Source organism: Pan paniscus, chromosome 16, assembly GCF_029289425.2.
Source record: "Pan paniscus chromosome 16, NHGRI_mPanPan1-v2.0_pri, whole genome shotgun sequence".
NCBI lineage: Eukaryota > Metazoa > Chordata > Mammalia > Primates > Hominidae > Pan > Pan paniscus.
In genome coordinates this window covers 67,431,627-67,450,544 of record NC_073265.2, presented here as the reverse complement: position 1 = coordinate 67,450,544, position 18,918 = coordinate 67,431,627, and the positions used below count along the sequence as shown (strand labels likewise).

The 18,918-nt window shown below is 45.5% G+C and overlaps 1 protein-coding gene and 1 long non-coding RNA gene across 3 annotated transcripts in view; both read left to right on the top strand.

The window, feature by feature from the left end:
* The first annotated feature begins 387 nt into the window (after nucleotides 1-387).
* Nucleotides 388-18,918, top strand: part of ACSBG1 (acyl-CoA synthetase bubblegum family member 1) — a 66,977-nt gene continuing 48,446 nt past the window's right edge. The window contains exon 1 of the mRNA XM_003813803.6: nucleotides 388-2,334. Coding sequence (XP_003813851.1) covers nucleotides 2,204-2,334 — 131 coding nt within the window. The 5' untranslated portion in view covers nucleotides 388-2,203. The remainder of the gene's footprint in view (nucleotides 2,335-18,918) is intronic.
* LOC134729096 (uncharacterized) lies at nucleotides 2,345-13,324 on the top strand. 2 transcript variants are annotated; one of them, XR_010109966.1, is made up of 3 exons: nucleotides 2,345-9,207; nucleotides 10,146-10,296; nucleotides 10,717-13,324. It is a non-coding gene; the product is annotated as an uncharacterized LOC134729096 (long non-coding RNA). The 2 variants fall into 2 exon arrangements; XR_010109965.1 differs by having other exon boundaries at nucleotides 10,713-13,324.

Genomic DNA, 18,918 nt, shown 5'->3' with positions numbered 1-18,918 from the left:
CAGTGGGAGATTCAGGCCTTGCAGCCAGACCCCAGACCTCCTGCTCAGTGTACCTTCAACAGCATTAGGAAGGCAGCATTTGGGGGCCTGTGGCCTGTGCCCTGAGTTTGTTAGAAGGCAGCCCAGCTTTTTCTCAGTCACCTGCCTTCACCAGACAGCATCACCTGTTGCCCAACTGGACCTATTTCTTCTTGGGGACATCTCATAGGTATCCCCACTAACACCTCCTGTACACAATGTATATGGAATTTAATTGCGTCCCCCAGCAAATTCTTGTCTACCCAGAGCCTCAGAATGTGATCTTGTTTGAAAATAGGGTCTCTGCAGATATAGTTAGTTAAGATGAGGTTCTTTGGCATCAGGGAAGGCTCTACTCCAATGACTGGTGTCCATGTAAGAAGAGAAAATAGGAACATAGACTGCTATGGTGGGAAAATTCCCAACAAATTTCATATGTTGGAAACTTAACCTCAAAATTCATATGTTGATTGGAGGTGGAGCCCTTGGGAGGTAATTAGGATTAGGCAAGGTCATCAGGGCGGGGTCCCATGTTGAAACTGGAAACTTTATAAGAGAAGAGAGACCTGAGCTGGCACCACGCTCTTGCCCTCTCACCATGTGATGCCCTCCACGTTATGATGTAGCAAGAAAGCCCTCACCAGATGCTGGCACCTTAATATTGGACTTCCAGCCTCTAGAGCTTTAAGAAATCAATTTCTTGTGTGTGTGTGTGTGTGTTTTGGTGTTGTTTTTTTTTTTAATTTGTTTGTTTGTTTTGTTTTTTGAGGCAGGGTCTCACTCTGGTTGCCCAGGCTGGAGTGCAGTGGTGCAATCATGGCTCACTACAGTCTCAACCTCCCAGGCTTGAGTGATCATCCCACCTCAGCCTCCCAAGTGGCTGGGACCACAGGTGCACACCACGACGTGGCACCCAGCTAATTTTGTTTTATTTTTTGAAGAGACAAAGTCTTACTATGTTGCCCAGGATGGTCTTGAACTCCTAGGCTCAAGCAATCCTCCCACCTTGGCTTCCCAAAGTGCCGGGATTAAAGGCATGAGCCTCCGCACCCGGCCTGTTTTCGTTATGAATTACCCAGTCTGAGGTATTCAGTGATAGCAACAGAAAATGGACTAAGGCATAGACACAGAGGAAAGACAGCCACGTGAGGGCAGAGGCAGAGGCTGGAGAGATGCACATGCAAGCCAAGGAACACCCAGGATGGCCAGTGACCCCCAGCAGCTGGGAGAGAAGCAAAGAAAGAGTCTGCCCGCAGCCCCCAGAGGGAGTGTGGCCCTGCGCACATCTTCATTTCCAACTTCTGGCCTCCAGAGCTGTGGGAGAATACATTTCTGTTGTTTGAAGCCATCCAGTTTGTGGAACTTTGTTACAGCAGCCCTGGGGAATGAATACACGGTCTTAGAGGGGAGACTTTTGGTATTCAGAAAAAGGCCTTGTCCTGTGTGAATTTCCCATCTCTTTATGGCTGCCTGAAACCCCCCCGCCCCCCTTAACATGCTTCTTTCCTTTAGAAGAAGGGGCAGATCCAGGCTTCTATTCATGTGTCCCTAGAAAGTCACATTCCTCAGTTGCCTCTATCATGTCTTCAGTGCAAATGCTTCTATAGACCATGTGGCATGGTCTCAGTGTTGGAAATGTCTCCTTCCTTCCCCCGGGGTGGGCTCCCTCCTTGGGTCTCCAGCCTCCATGCAGGACCTGGGGGAGGTGGACTGAGTGGGTGAGATCCCTCCCAGGGCAGCATTCGGCAGACCGCAAGTCAAGGTTGCAGAGTGTATGCAGCCAGGGGTAGCAGCCACTTCAGGATCTGGGTCTGGATTTGTGCTGAGAACCACTATGACCTTTTAAAGCCAGTGAGGAGGTTTTCTGGGGGCTCAGAAGCCCTGAGCCCATTGGCCAGACCTCCTGGGAGAAGCGGAGCGGATTTGCATCAAAAAGAACACTGGCTTCATTGAAATTCTCCTCATCTTGAGAGAAACAAAACCACAAAGAAAAGGAAAGTTTTAATTCTGAGAAACTTCACTGAGGAGCAATTTTTTTTTGAGCTTCTAAAAATAGAGAGGAAATGAGCCTCTTTGGGTCACTCTAGTTGCCGCCTCCCCTGCCCCATGCCCACCCCCACTGCTCACTCAAGGCCAGCCTCTCACAGTGGGTGACTGAGCTGTCTTCAGTGGAAGCCCGAGGCAGATGCCACGCAATTCTGGAGCTGGATACGGCTGCCCACACGGGGACCCCAGCATGCTGGACAGCAGAGAGACCCCACAGGAGAGCCAGCAGGACATGATTGTGAGGACCACCCAAGAAAAATTGAAAACCAGGTAAGTCATTGGTTGGGTTTCTGCACACTGCACCTGTGGGCCAAGTTCTAGACTTTGCTCTGCTGTGTGAACTTGGGCAAGCTGCTTCTCTCTCTGAGCCTCAGTTTCTTCACCTGGGAAATGAAGGGAAGGATCTGGGCGATCTATAAGATGGAAGAACTGGTCATTTGGAGGGCTACTTAGCATGGCTAAGAAAGGCTCATCAAAGAATGAGGCACATCCCAGGGGTATGAGCTGGGGCTGCAGTTGGAGACCAGTTGGATCTCAGTTGGATGGAGGAGGAATTTTTCAGTCAAGAATGTTTCCCTGTCTCCTCAAGGGGGACTTTTGCCTGCGGGGGTCAAAGACAGATAAGTTTTGGTGGGGAGCCAGAGGTTCCCGCTCCAGTTTGCTGCGTGACTTTGGCAAGTGCCTTTGCCCTCCCTGGGCTGTAGCTTCCCTGTCTGAATATGAGTGCAGTGGCTGAGGTTTCCCTAAAGCCGTTCCACTGTATATATTCCAGTAATCTGTGATTTAGAGGAAGCGGATTCAACGTGTCAGGCATTCACCAATGCCCACCCTGGCCCAGGCCCTGTCCATCCAGGGAGTAGGGGATCCTGAGAAGATGGGACTCAGTCCCAGCCCTGGGATGCCCTGGCCAGAAGGCAGGAAGAAGGCAGGCGCGCGCGCACACACACACACACACACACACACACACACACACACACACACACACACGGAACTCCAGAACCCCAACATCTGTGATTTGTGTCCAGGAGGGGCGCAGGCGAAGGGGCAGAGAGAAGGAGGTTTCTAACTGGGGCGCCTGAGATGAACCTTGACGGTCAGAGTGGAGCCAAGAGCAGTGGGCAGAGAGAACGACCTAACAAAGCAAGACAGGAAGTTTGGGGATGGGAGAGGTCTGGGTGGCGGAAGCATAGAACTGGGGAGGACAGGGGCTAAATACCAGGGTCCAAGTCCTCTGTAGTAATGGGGAGGAATTGCCAGTGTCTGAGCTACCAAGACTACAGCCCCTGTCCTGATGGAAGGTTATGGGGAAGGAAGATAGAGGGAAATGGGAACAGATGTTAATGCGCCTCAGAGATGCAGAGGCCCCTCCGAGGGCTGGCATCTGGGCCCTGCCCTGGGTCTCCAGAGAACCCTGCTAATCCAAAGTGGACTCCTGTTCTTCCAGAAGCAGGGACTCCTCCCTGCAAAGCCTCCAAGAGCATGAGGGCAAGCCCCTCCCTGGGCATAGGTCAGATGCACAGAGGGTCAAGGGCCCCTGGAGGAAAGCTGGACTGACTTCCTCACCCAAGGGCAGATTCAGGATCTCCTCTGGGCCCTGGTGTCCTGGCACCTCCCCTCCTCCCTGGGGCCTGTGGGCTCAGAGAGCAGGAAGGCCAGGCGAGATGCTCAGAGGAGCACATCGAAATATGTCCAGAGGCCATGCATGATGGCTCACGCCTGTAATCCCAGCACTTTGGGAGGCTGAGTCGGGTGGATCACCCAAGGTCAGGAGTTCTGAGACCAGCCTGCCCAATGTGATGAAACTGTCTCTACTAAAAATACAAACATTAGCCAGGTGGTGGTACGTGCCTGTAATCCCAGCTACTCAGGAGGCTGAGGCAGGAGAATTGCTTGAACCTGGGAGGTGGAGATTGCAGTGAGTCAGGATCGTGCCACTGCAGTCCAGCCTGGGCCACGAGAGCAAAACTCCGTCTCAAAAAAAAAAAAAAAAAAAAAAAAAGAAATAAAAGAAATAAATGTGTCCAGAGCAGAGGTAGACAGGCATGAGGACAGCCAGGGCCAGGGGAGTCTTTGAAAACAAAATCAAGGTCTGCAGGATCTCAGGGTATTCTGCTCCCTATGAGTGAGGGGCCAAGTGGGGCTCAGGGCCACAGAAGCCCGTGTCTCAGGCCTGTGGTAAAAAGGGGTGGCAGAGGGTCCTGTGTGCCCTGCAAAGCTCACAGAGGACTGGGCTTGTTTTGCAGACATCACTGAAGGAAGGTAGGCAAACTTGAGGCAGAACCCTAGGCTTGTGCAGAGAAGGACTCCCTCCTGAAAGGGTCAATGGGTCTTGGGACCCCGTAGGGAAAGAGAAAGGCTAAAAACCCAAGAGTTGGAGTGTCAGTTCTACTACTTTCTTGCTGAGTGACTTTGGATACATTGTTTAACCTCTCTGAGCCTCAATAGCATCCTCTGTACAAATAAATATACAACGCCTGAACTTCATTGACATTGCAGAAAAATTGGGTGGATTCCATCAGCTAATGTGTATGAAAATGTTTTCAAAGCACAAGGGTTACCCATCACAGGCATAGTAACTCTCATAGCAGCACTCTTAGCAGCAGGCTGGAGGTCACATGCCTTGGGTTCCAGTCCAGCTCTGCTCCTAACCCATTCTGTGACCCTTGGCAAGATACCTTCTCTGAGCCTCAGTTTCCCTATCTGTCAAACAGGGAAGCTAAACCTGCTCTGACATTCTTGCAGAGCAGCTGTGAGAAAAGAACTTAATTCTTGTAAAACATTGTTCTAAAGTCAGAGAGAGCCAGGTGCAGTGGCTCATGCCTGTAATTCTAGCACTTTAGGAGGCCAAGGAAGGAAGATTGCTTGAGTGCAGGAGTTCAAGACCAGTCTGGGCAACAAAGCAAGACCTTGTCTCTGCTAAAAATTTAAAAATTGGCCAGGCATGATAGTGTGCACCTGTAGTCCCACCTACTCAGGAGGCTGAGGTGGGAGGATCGCTTGAGCCCAGGAGTGTGAGGCTGCAATGAGCTATTAACCACTGTACTCTAGCCTGGACTACAGAGCAAGACTCTGTCTCAAAAAAATAATAAAAATAAAAAATAGGCTAGGCACAGTGGCTCACACCTGTAATCCTGGCACTTTGGTAGGACAAAATGGGTGGATTGTTTAAGCCCAGGAGTTCGAGACCAGCCTGGGTAACATGTTGAAACCCTGTCTCTACAAAAAAATACAAAAATTTGCTTAAAAAAATACAAAAAAGCTGAGCACAGTGGCTCACACCTGTAATCCCTGCACTTTGGGAGGCCGAGGTGGGCAGATCACCTGAGGTCGGGAGTTCGAGACCAGCCTGACCCACATGGAGAAACCCCGTCTCTACTAAAAAAATACAAAAAAAAAAAAAAAAAATAGCCAGGCGTGGTGGTGCATGCCTGTAATCCCAGCTACTTGAGAGGCTAAGGCAGGAGAACTGCTTGAACCTGGGAGGCAGAGGTTGCCGTGAGCTGAGATCGCGCCATTGCACTCCAGCCTGGGCAACAAGAATAAAACTCCGTCTCAAAAAAAGAAAAAAAAATTAGCAAGATGTGGTGGCACATACCTGTGGTCCCAGCTGCTCAGAAGGCTGACGTGGGAGAATCAGTTGAGCCTGGGAGGTCAAGCCATGATGGCACCACTGCACTCCACCTGGGTGACACAGCAAGACCCTGTCTCAAAAAATAGATAAATAAGGCAGAGAGATCATTGTTGCGACCATTGTGATGCCCCTTTTTCTGCTTCTCTGCTCCTCTGGGCCAACTCCAGGAGGGAAGGTGTATTAGTCTGTTTTCCCGCTGCTGATAAAGACATACCCAAGACGGGGAAGTTTACAAAAGAAAGAGGTTTATTGGACTTACAGTTCCATGTGGCTGAGGTGGCCTCACAATCATGGCAGAAGACGAAAGGCACATCTCACATGGCAGCAGACAAGACGAGAGCTTGAGCAGAAAAACTCCCCCTTATAATAACCCTCAGATCTTGTGCTACTTACTGTAACGAGAACAGCACGGGAAAGACCTGCCCCCATGATGCAATTACCTCCCACCTGGTCTGTCTCACAACACATGGGAATTCCAGATGAGATTTGGGTGGGGACACAGCCAGACCGTATCAGAAGGGCTCTATCTCAGACCTGCCCATTTACCCTGACCTCGTGGCCATGGCGGCTGCTCCTGGGGAAAGGTGGGTCTGCATTCCTCCATAGCCTGAGAGGGGCTTATCTTCCCCCTGCTTCCCAGTGTTGCAGAGGTGAAGACAGGAGGTGGAAGAAAGGGGAGGCTGAGAGCCCTAGGAGGGCTTGCACCCTGGCCTGACCCACGAGAGTTCCCTTTCCTGCCACACAAGTTGCAGGGCTGGATCCCAGTGACTGGGGCAGGTGTCCAGAGGGAACAGCCAGGCCAGGGCCAGGAGAGGCAAAACCCGTGGGGCCTGAGCTAACACTGGCCCTGCTCTGGCAGCTTGTGTTCTGTGCCCTTGAGGCTGTGGCTGTAGACCATGCCCTCCATCAGGGACACCCCTTGAGCCTGCCTAGGGCCTGGGTCCTGACGCTGGGAAGCCCTCTGTCCAGTGGAGACACCGGTCTCCCTGAGCCTAAGGAAGCCCATTGTGGAGGAAGGGCTTGGAAGGAACCTCAGAAGAGGACAGTCCATCCTGTGTTTGAAAGGCCGTGGATGCCCGGATGGCAAGCAGGGCGCTGTGCTGACCAAAGGCATGATTGTGAAGATGTTACGGGTGGCCATGAGACTGGTCAGGTTGGGGACCGGCTAACTCCTGGGCCTAGAGAGGCTGACGTGGCCAGACTAAGGGCAGCCAGGCTCAAAGAAGGAGGCAGACAGGAACCCTGGGAGGGATGCAAGCAGCAGAAGCCTGGGGAGAGCCTGGTTTGGGGTTTGTGAATCTAGCAGCAGTGAGTACAGGCTGGACTAGGGGTGAGGTGGAGGCAGGAGGCCAGGACTTGGGAGCTCCAAGGGTCCCATCTGGCCCAGGGAGGGCTGTCAGGCTCTGAAGTGACCACACTCACTCTGGGCTCCTAGCTGACTCTCCCGGTGCTGCCTACCCAAAGACTGGGTGCAGAGAGGAGCCCCCTAAGAGCCAGGGATGTGGAACGGTCGCAGGAGGCTGCTACAAGCCCCATGAGCAAGGCTGTTCCCACTGACAGAGCTTTCCCAGGATGACAGAGAGTGCGCTCCGCCTCTCTGGGGTGTGCTAGCCTACGAGGGGCAATCGTAAGGCGAATGTCACTGAAAGAACACAAGTGTCCCTAAACATGGACTATCTGGGCTTTCTAGTGCTGAAATTCTTCCCACTCCCACTGCCCACTTCCCATTATATAAAAAACACAGTTGTTTCATGTTTTGGTTTCTTTACTGTTTTTCTTTGTTTTTGTTAAGAATGCATTCATTTATTCAAAATTATTTATTGTAGAATAATCAGGCATTGCGCTAAGCACTGAAGAATATAACAGAAAACAAAAACAAGTCTCTACCTTAAGGAGTTTGCATGCTTGCAGGGGAGACAAGACATTAACAAATAATTATACAATTAAACTGTAATTGTGACAGGTGCCATGAAGGAATAAAAAAAAAGAGGGAATATAATCAATGCCACTGAATTATATACTTAAAAACATTTCAAATGGAAAATTTTATGTTATATGTATTTTACCACAATACAAACATTTTTTTAAAATGTCGGTAATTAAAAAAAATAGAATATAACGAAGATCTGACTTGGTCTTGAGGGTTGGTGCAGGCTCTCCTGGTAAAGCAACATTTAAACTGAGACATGAAACAGGAGTAGGAGTCAGCTAGGGGAAGAACTTTCTAGGAAATGGGCACAGCATGTGCAAAAGCCCCGAGGTGGGATGGAGCTTGTAGTGTTCAAGAGACTAAAAGCCAGTGGGAACAGGGCAGATTTGGGACTATCATGTAAAAGCCACAGGAAATCAAGGTGCTGGTGTCAAGAGCCCAAGATCAAAGGGTCAGGCACATCCGTGGAAAGCGTGAGTCTCTAGGGCAAACCAACCCTGGTCCTAGACTTCTGAGTACGGATCTGGATAACTTCCGAATGCAAGTCCGCCCAGGCCAGTGGTGGTCCTCTCAGGAGCTGCAGAGATTTTAGCCAGGGGCAGCAGAGCTCAAACTGACCTGAAGTCAGGATCTGGGCCCAAAGCTAACCCACTGTCTCCAGGCAAGCCCCTGAATGGCAGAGTACAAGGCAAGCAGGTTTTTTAGGTCACTAAGTCCAACCCACTGTATTACAACATTCACATATTATCAATCTACTCTGACCTGATTACCTCTAGGGAAGGGGAACTCACTACTTACCTCTTCAGCTCCGCAAAAGCACAGTTTCATCTAGGGCCAGTGGTGGTAGAAAAAAACCCTATCTCACACTGGGTCCTGTGAGAGACCCCTGGTTCCCAGCTCTGGCCTCCTACCCAGACAATTCTGGCTCCTTGCAAAGGAGCCTGTGAGGGACACTTTAGAACAGGGCTGGGAAGGTGCTTTGGAAACTGTAAAGGTTGTGACCATGTGAAGGACATCTAGGGCCTAGCTCAGACTCTGGCCCCGAGCAGCTGTAAAATAAGAATTTAGATGTCAGCTGGGTGTGGAGGTGCGTGCATCTATAATCCCAGCTACTCAGGAGGCTAAGGCAAGAGATTAGTCAATTAATCAGTCTCCACCCTCACTTTCCCATAAGTAACCACTGTTCTGAACAGCCAATGTTCCAGCTGTTCTTGAGGATGGCGTGCTTGGGATCACACAGAATGTTACTTGTCTGGCTCCTTGCACTCATCGAAATGTTTGTGAGATTGATCAGTATTGCCAAGTGTCTCAGTAGTTCATTCGTCTGTACGTTTCAGTAGAATTCCATTGTGTGGCTATACTACAGTTTTTTTTATCCATTAATCTATTGATGGGCATTTGAGTTGTTTCCAGTTTGAGGATTTTATGAGTAAAGCTGCTATGAAATTCTTGTATAAGGTGTTTTTGTGGACATATGTTCTCATTTTCTTGGGTAAATCCCTAGGAATAGAATTACTGGATCAGAAGATAGGTGTGTGCTTAAAGAAGCTGCCAGAAGTTCCCACATCTTTGTCAACAATGGGTATTGTTACTCTTTTTAGTTTCATTCTGGTGGGTGAATAGTGATATCTTGCTGTGATTTTAATTTAAATTTCCCTGATGATCAATGATATTGAGCATATTTTCATGTGCTTATTGGTTATTTCCATGTCTTCTTTTGTAAATTATCTTTTCAAATCTTTAGCTCATTTTGTAATTGGGTTCTTAATCCTTTTATTATTGATTTGTAGGCATTCTTTATATATTCTGGTTATATTTTGTCAGATATATGTATTGGAAATATTTTTTCCCAGTTTATGGCTTATCTTCATTTTATTAATTGTGTATCTTTTTTTTTTTTTTTTTTTGAGACAGGGTCTCGCCCTGTCACCCAGGCTGGAGTGCAATGGCATGATATCGGCTCACTGCAGCCTCTGCCTCCCAGGTTCAAGCAATTCTCGTGGCTCAGCCTTCAAGTAGCTGGGACTACAGGCGTGTGGCACCATGCCCAGCTAAGTTTTGTATTTTTAGTAGAGACCAGGTTTCACCATGTTGCCCAGTCTGGTCTTGAACTCTTGATCTCAAGTGATCTGCCCTCCTCGGCCTCCCAGAGTGCTGGGATTACAGGTGTGAGCCACCACCCCTGGCCAATGGTGTGTCTTTTGATGAGCAAATTTTTTTTTTATTTAATAAAGCCCAATTTACCTAGTTTTTTTCTTCTATGGTTAGTGCTATTGTGCCCTCTCTAAGAAATCTTTGCTATTTCAAGGTCATGTATATATATTATATATATATATTTTTTTTTTCTATGTGTTCTACTATTTCCCACATTAAATTGCTCGGCTCCTTTATCAAAAATTTACCACATTTGTGTCAGCCTATTTCTTGATTTTCTTCCATTGAGCAATTATTTCTCTTTCTTTATATAATATCATGCTGTCTTCATTCTATAGCTTTTTAAAAGTTTTTTTTTTTTTGTAGAGATGGAGTCTTGCTACATTGCCCAGGCTGGCCTTGAACTCCTGGCCTGAAGCGATCTTCCCACCTTGGCCTTCCAAAGTGCTGGGATGAACAGGCTGGAGCCACTACACCTGGCCCACTACTACAGCCTTATACTAAATCTTGAAATCAGGTAGTGTTGGTCCTTTAACTTCATGAATTATTTCCCCCTACAAGATTGTTTTGTCTATGCTAGGTGCAGTACGCAGCCTCTAAGATATTGCTCAGTGATTCTTGCCCTCTGATATTCTTGCCTTTTGGATTCTTGTGTAATTATCTACCCTAGAACGTGGGCTGGATCTAGTGATTCATTTCTAACATAGAATATGGCAAAAGTGGTGGGATTTCTTTTTTTTATTTCTATATAAGTTTTATTATGACCATAAAAATAACCCTGTAGTCAATAACAATTTAATTGTACATTTTAAAATAACTAAAAGTGTATAATTACAAAAAGTGATGGGATTTCACTTCAGAGATTAGACGACAAAAATACCGTGTCTTTCATTTTGATTGCTCTCTTTCATTTTCTTTCTTGCTCACACTAAGACAGACCCATGTGGTAAGGACCTGAGGGACACCTCTAGCCAACATTCAGGGAGGAATTGACAACAACCTACAAAGAACTGAATCCTGCCAACAATCACATGAGTCAGCTTTTGGAAGCTCATTCTCCTCCACTGAGCCTTCATATGAAGACTGCAGCCCTGGTTGACAGTTTGACAGTAACCCTGTGAGACACTTTGAGCCAGAGCTAGCCCATGCCTAGATTCCTAACCCATAGAAATTGTGAGATAGTGTTTGTTTTTTTTAAGCCACTACATTTTGGGATATTTGTTACATAATAATAGATTCCTAATATACTAGATCCTTTGTACTTCTATGTAAAATGTAGAATCATCTTGTCAGTTTATTAAAAAAAGACTGTTTGAAATTTGACTGGGAATAAATTGACTCTATATTTCAAATTGGGTGAATCATCTGATCCATGAACATGGTATGCATTTCCATTAATTAAGGTCTTTGATTTGTCTCAACCATGTTTTATACCTTTCAGTGTAGGTATCTTGCACATTTTTTCTTAAACATTTCTAGAAATTTTATGTTTTTGTTGCTATGAAAACTGTAATTTATTTTATTTTTTAATTTATTTTTATTTATTTATTTATTTTTTGAGACAGAGTTTCACTCTTGTTGCTCAGGTTGTAGTGCAATACCGTGATCTCGGCTCACTGCAATCTCTGCCTCCCAGGTTCAAGCAATTCTCCTGCCTCAACCTCCCAAGCAGCTGAAATTACAGGTGCCCACCAACATGCCTGGCTAATTTTTTGTAATTTTAGTAGAGATGGGGTTTCACCATGTTGGCCAGGTTGGTCTCAAACTCCTGACCTCAGGTGATCCACCTGCCTTGGCCTCCCAAAGTGCTGGGATTACAGGTGTGAGCCACTGTGCCTAGCTAAAACTGTATTTTAAATTTAATTTTCTAGTTAGTTGCTGTTAGTATAAATATGATTGATTTTTTAATATTGACCATATATCCTGCAACCTTACTAAATTTATTTATTAATTCCAACACTTTTTTTTGTAGATCCCCTAAGACTTTTATGTTCAAAATTTTGGTAGCTATTAATAAAAAGTTTTACTTCTTCCTTTCCAGTCATTTTCCCTTTTAATTCTTGCCTTATTGCATCTTTTAGGATCTCCAAATGTAATGTTGAATAGAGATAATAAGAGTGGAGATCCTTATTTTATTCCCAATATATTTAGCATTTATAGTGCTCTCCATTCCTTTCTGTATATTCATGTTTTCATCAGGGACAAGTGTCTTTAGCCTGAATAAATTTTTTTTTTTTTTTTTTTTTTTTTTTTTTTTTTTTTTTTTGAGGCAGAGTCTCGCTCTGTCGCCCAGGCTGGAGTGCAGTGGCGTGATCTCGGCTCACTGCAACCTCCACCTCCTGGGTTCATGCCATTCTCCTGCCTCAGCCTCTTGAGTAGCTGAGACTACAGGCATCTGCCACCACGCCCGGCTAATTTTTTTTGTGTTTTTAGTAGAGACAGGGTTTCACCGTGTTAGCCAGGGTGGCCTCGATCTCCTGATCTTGTGATCTGCCCGCCTTGGCCTCCCAAAGTGCTGGGATTACAGGCGTGAGCCACCGCGCCCGGCCCAGCTTGAATAAATTTCTACAGCATTTTTTGTAGTGAAGGTGTTCTAGTTATCTATTGCTGCTTAACAAATCATTCAAAAATGTAGTGCATTAAATCAATAACAGTCACTTATTGTTGCTCATGGTTTCCATTGGTCAGTTATTCAGGAGCAACTTAGCTGAGTGGTTCTGGCTCAGGGTCTCTCATGATGTTTCAGTCCAGATGTCAGCCAGGGTAACAGCCATCTGGAGTGGGAAGACCTGCTTTCAGCCTCACTCATGAAGTTGTTGACAAGCCTGTTTCTCACCGGATGTGTGTTTTCCATTGCACTGTAACAATTACCACAAACTTGGTGGCTTAAGACAACAGATATTTATTCTTCCCCAGTTCTGGAAGACAGAAGTTCAAAACTGGTTTCGGTGGGCTAAAGTCAAGGTGTCAGGAGGACTGCTCTTCCTCCAGGGGCTCTAGGACAGAATCTGTTCCCTGCCTCTTCCAGCTCCTGGTGCTCCAGCATTCCACCCTTGTCTTGTAGTGGCATCACTCCCATCTCTGCCTCTGTGGTCACATTGTTTCTCTTCTGTGCATGTCAAATCTCTACTGCTCCCACTTGTAAGAATACATGTGATTGAATTTAGAGCCCAACTGGATAATACAAGATAATCTTTCAGTCTCAAGATCCTTCATTTAATTATATCTTCAAATCTCTTCCAAGTTTTTGCCATATAAGCTAATTTTAACAGCTTTCCATTTGCTGGGTCACATGGTAACACTACGTGGATAACTTGTGAGGGACATTTTCAACTTACCACAGTGGCTGTTGGCCAGAGACCTTAGTTCTTTACCAATGGGCCTCTCCATAAGCTATTTGAGTGTCTGTGACGTGGCAGCTGGTGGCTGAGGCTAGGGACTTGTCAAAGTCTTCTTTATCACATCTGGTGCCTGAAATAGACTCATTAAGCTAGGATTTGGAATAGCTGGGCCCTTTGTGTCTCTATTTTTTTAATTTATTTTAATTTTTGGTTTTGTGGTACATGTGCAGGATGTGCAGGTTTGTTACATAGGTAAATGTGTGCCATGGTGGTTTGCTGTACCTATCAAACCATCACCTAGGTATTAAGCCCAGCGTGCATTAGCTATTTTTCCTGATGTTTTTTCTCCCCCCACCCCACCCCCCAACAGGCCCCTCCCTATGTCCATGTGCTCTCATTGTTCAGCGCCTCTATTTCTGTGTGGCTTCTTCACATGCTCTCCAACATCGTGCGTTCAAGATAGCCAGACTTCTGACATGGTGGGTCAGGGATCCAAAAAGCATGTGCCCTGAGAGAGTCAGGTGGCAACTGCATTGCTTTTTTGACTTAGCCTTAGAAGCCATATAGGTTACTTCCCATATGTTGTGTTAGTTAGAAGGCAGTCATAAGGCCAGCCCAGATTCTGAGAGAGGGAAATTAGATTCTACCTATTGATGGGGCAAGTGTTAAAGAATTTGCAGGTAAGATTTCAAGCCACCTCAGCAGTTTCCTGGTGACAAATCCTCCCATCTTCTATTTAAATAAAAATGTCATTCTTTCACCTTATGTTTCAAGGATATATTTACTGGGAAAGAATTCTTGCTTGATCATTTACTTATTTTAGTACTTTAAAATGTACTGTTACAGTATCTTTTGATCTTCATGGTTTCTTAGGAAAAGTCAGTTATCATTTCTATCAGTTTCCTTTTATGTAATATGTCCTCCCCACCCCATCCCACCTCACGTCTGCTTTGGTTGCTTTTAAAATATTATCTTTTTTTCGTTATTATTTTGCGACAGGATCTCGCTTGGTCACCTGGGCTGGAGTGAAGTTGCATAAACCTGGCTCACTGGCTGGGCTCAAGTGATCTTCCTGCCTCAGCCTCCCAAGTAGCTGTGACCACAGGCACCTGCCACCATGTCTGGCTAATTTTTTTATTATTTGTGGAGACAGGGTTTCACCATGTTGCCCAGCTGGTCTTGAACTCCTGCCCTCAAGTGATCCTCCCACTTCAGCCTCCCAAAGTGCTGGAATTACAGGCGTCAGCCACCACATCCAGCCTTACAACCTTAATTTTAGAATATTTTCATTATCTTAAAAAGGAACCCTATACCCATTAGTAGTCACTTCCTATTTCTCCTCAATCCCCCTAGCCCTAAGAAACCACAAATCTACTACTGTTTGTCTCTATAGATTTGCTTATTCTGGACATTTCATTTAAGTGGACTAATACAATATATGATCTACTGTGACTGGCTTCTTTCTCTTAACATAATGTTTTCAAGATTCATCCATGTTGTAGCATGTATCAGTACTTCATTTTTTTATGGCCAAATAATATTCCATTATGTGAACATACCACATTTTGTTTACCCATTCCTCAGTTGATGGACATTTGGGTTGTGTGGGGAAAAGAGAGAGATCAGATTGTTACTGTGTCTATGTAGAAAAGGAAGACATAAGAAACTCCATTTTGATCTGTACAAAGAAAAAATTGTTTCTGCTTTGAGATGCTGTTAATCTGTAACTTTAGCCCCAACCCTGTGCTCACAGAAACATGTGCTTTATTGAATCAAGGTTTAAGGGATTTAGGGCTGTGCAGGATGTGCCTTGTTAACAATATGTTTGCAGTCAGTATGCTTGGTAAAAGTCATCGCCATTTTCCATTCTGTATTAACCAGGGACACAATGCACTGCAGAAAGCCGCAGGGACCTCTGCCCAAGAAAGCCTGGGTATTGTCCAAGGTTTCCCCCCACTGAGACAGCCTGAGATACGACCTCGTGGGAAGGGAAAGACCTAACTGTCCCCCAGCCCGACACCTGTAAGGGGTCTGTGCTGAGGAGGTTTAGTAAAAGAGGAAGGCCTCTTTGCAGTTGAGGCCTCTGTTTCCCGTATGTCCCTGGGAATGGAATGTCTCGTGTAAAGCTGACTGTTCGTTCTGTTCTGAGATAGGAGAAAACTGCCCTGTGGCTGGAGGTGAGATGTGCTGGCAGAAATACTGCTCTGTTACTCTTTGCTACACTGAGATGTTTGGGTAAAGAGAAACATAAATCTAGCCTACGTGCACGTCTGGGCACAGTACCTTCCCTTGAACTTATTTATGACACGGATTCTGTTACTCGCATGTTTCCTTGCTGATCTTCTCCCCACCATCACCCCGTTCACCCCATTCTGCCGCACTCCCCTTACCGAGATAGTGAAAATAGTAATCAATACTGAGGGAACTCAGAGACCGGCGCCGGTGCAGGTCCTTACATGCTGAGTGTACCGGTCCCCTGGGCCCACTGTTCTTTCTCTATATCTTTGTCTCTGTGTCTTATTTCTTTTCTCAGTCTCTCGTCCCTCCTCATGAGAAATACCCACAGGTGTGGAGGGGCAGGGCCCCCTTCAGGGTTGTTTTAATATTTAGGCTATTATGAAAAGTGCTGCTGTGAACATTTATGTACAAGTCTTTGTGTGAACATCTGTTTTCATTTCTCCTGGGTATATACAAAGGAGTGGAATTGCTGGATCATATGGTAACTCTATGTATAACCTTTTGAGGAACTGCCAGATGGTATTCCAAAGTATCTGCATTCCCACCAGCAGTATAGGAGGTTTCTAATTTCTCCACATCCTTGCCAACACTGTTCTTATTTTCTTATTTATAGCCATCCTACCAGGCATGAAGTGCTATCTAATTGTGACTTTGATTTGCATTTCCTGGTGGCTGATGATGCCAGGCATTTTTTAATGTGCTTGTTGTCCATTTGCATATCTTCTTTGGAGAAATGTCTATTCAAATCCTTTGCTCAGTTTTAACTGGATTATTTGTCTTCTTCTTATTGAGTTGTAAGAGTTCCTTATATGTTCTAGATATAATTTCCTTATCACATGTATGATTTGCAAATGTTTTCTCCCATTCTGTGGGTTAATTTTTCACTTTCTTGATGATGTCCCTTGAAGCACATCAGGTTTTAATTTTGATGAAGTCCAATTTATTTGTTATTGTCTGTGCGCTTTTTAACCTTATCAAAAAAAAAACTTGCCTAACACAAGGTCACAAAGATTTATTAATATTTTCTTTTAATATTTTTACAGTTCTAGCATTTACGTTTAGATCTTTTATACATTTGAGTTAATTTTGTGTGTGATATGAGGAAAGAATCTAACTTTATTTATTTATTTTTGGCACGTGTCCCAGCATTATTTGTTGAAAAGACAAATATTTTCCCATTGGATTGTCTTGGTAGCCTTCTTGAAAATCTGCTCACTTTAAATGTGAGTTGATTTCTGAATTCTTAATTCTGTTTCATTCACCTATATATCTGTCCTTATGCCAGTACCTCCTTGTCTTAATTACTGTAGGTTTTCAATGTTTTGAAATCAGGAAGTGCAAATCCTTCAACTTTGTTCTTTTTCAAGAATGTTTTGACTATTTTAGGTCTCTTGAATTTTTTGTTTGTTTGTTTGTTTTTTGAGACGGAGTCTCACTCTGTTGCCCAGATTCTGGAGTGCAGTGGTGTGATCTCAGCTCACTGCAAGCTCCGCCTCCAGGTTCACGCCATTCTCCTGCCTCAGCCTTCTGAGTAGCTGGGACTACAGGTGCCCGCCCCCACGCCCAGCTAATTTTTTGTATTTTTAATAGAGACGGGGTTTCACCATGTTAGCCAGGATGGTCTTGATCTCCTGACCTTATGATCCGCCTGCCTCAGCTTCCCAAAGTGCTGGGATTACAGGCATTAGCCACCGCGCCCGGCCAGGTCTCTTGAATTTTTATACAAATTTTAGGACTAGCTTGTCAATTTCTGCAAAGAAGCCAGCTAAGATTTTGATTAAAATTGTGTTGACCTGTGGATAAATTTGGAGAGCATTGCCATCTTAACAATATTAAGTCTCTCGATCATGAGATGTCTTTCCATTTATTTAGGTCTTCCTTCATTTCATTCAATAATGTTTTGTGCTGTTCAAGTTAAAAATAGTTCTCTCTCTACCCTTTGGATTGAATAATTTCTACTATTTTGTCTTCAAGTTCACTTTTTTTTTTTTTTTTTGAGACAAAGCCTTACTCTGTCACCCAGGCTGGAATGCAGTGGCACAATCTCGGCTCACTGCAACCTCCCCTCCCAGGTTCAAGCGATTCTCCTGCCTTAGCCTCCCAAGTAGCTGGGATCACAGGTGTGCACCACCATGTACAATAACCAAGTATCTTAGCCACTGTGCTAAGCAATTCCAGTCGATTGCTTCCTAGGAAATCCTGTGTTGCTGAGCTGTATGGAGAGGTGCCAAGGACCTCATAGAGCTTCACCTAAATTCAGGCAGTGCATATAGTAGTGGTTAAGAAGATGCAGCTGGGTGCAGTGGCTCACGCCTGTAATCCCAGCACTTTGGGAGGCCGAGGTGGGCAGATCACCTGAGGTCAGGAGTTTGAGACCAGCCTGGCCAACGTGGTGAAACCCCATCTCTACTAAAAATACAAAAATTAGCCGGGCATGGTGGTGGGCGCCTGTGATCCCAGCTATTCGGGAGGCTGAGGCAGGAGAATTTCTTGAACCCGGGAGGCAGAGGTTGCAGTGAGCCAAGATCGCGCCACTGCACTCCAGCCTAGGCAACACAGCGATACTCAGTCAAAAAAAAAAAAAAGGAGAGCGATACTCCGTCTCAAAAAAAAAAAGGGAGATGCAATCTGAAGTCAGATTGCCTCGATTTGAAACTCAACCATCCCCATTACTATCTGTAACCTTTAGCAAGTTACTTCATCTCTCTATGCTTCCATTTCCCCATAAAATAGGGATTGTAATTCAGTACCCACTTGATAGGAGATAATCAAATGAATGAATTTGTGTAAAGCAATTGGAACAGTGCCTGGCACATACTAAGTGCTCAGCAAATGTTAGTTCTCACTTTTTAAAAAGTGAAATAATATTCCCCTAAAAGGCCAGGCTCCTTCTGCTCTGTGTCCCCACTGCCTGACCCCTTTGCCTGCCACATTCAGAGCTGCCTCTCACGTGTACAGGCTGTGTATGTGTTTCTTTATCTTCCTCTTTAAACCCTGGGCTCCTCCATGGCAGGGACCAAGTCTGTGAGCCAGAACCAGCCCACTGCAGAGCACAATGCCCCCACAATGCCTCCACTGGCAGAAGCTTCACCCCAGCTTCACCCCTACCCCCACCCCCACCCCCATAAAGTTCCTCTGGAGTCTGAGGAATGGGCAGTGTTCTTTCTTCTTCTCATCTCCCTGGAAGAAAGGTAGAGAATTACCTATCTTGAGAGCTGGGACTTACAGGCCGTCCCATCCACCCTTCCCCCATTTTACAAATGGGTTAAGTAAGGCCCTCCTAGGAGAGGAGTACCTAAAGTCACGCTTGTGGTACTTAGAATAAAAATGGCAAGCAATGGGGAGATGGTGCTTTTCTAGTAGCCTTTGCTTTGGGCTGAAATTATGTCAGCTTTGAGCATCACACTGCCCTTCCTGTGGTAACCAAAACCACCAGCTGGCCGTTCTCTGTGTCTGTCATCAATACAACATATGAAAACACCTGGATTATGATTTAATATATGCGCATTGTTTATATAAAACATTTTCCAGGCCGGGCGCGGTGGCTCACGCCTGTAATC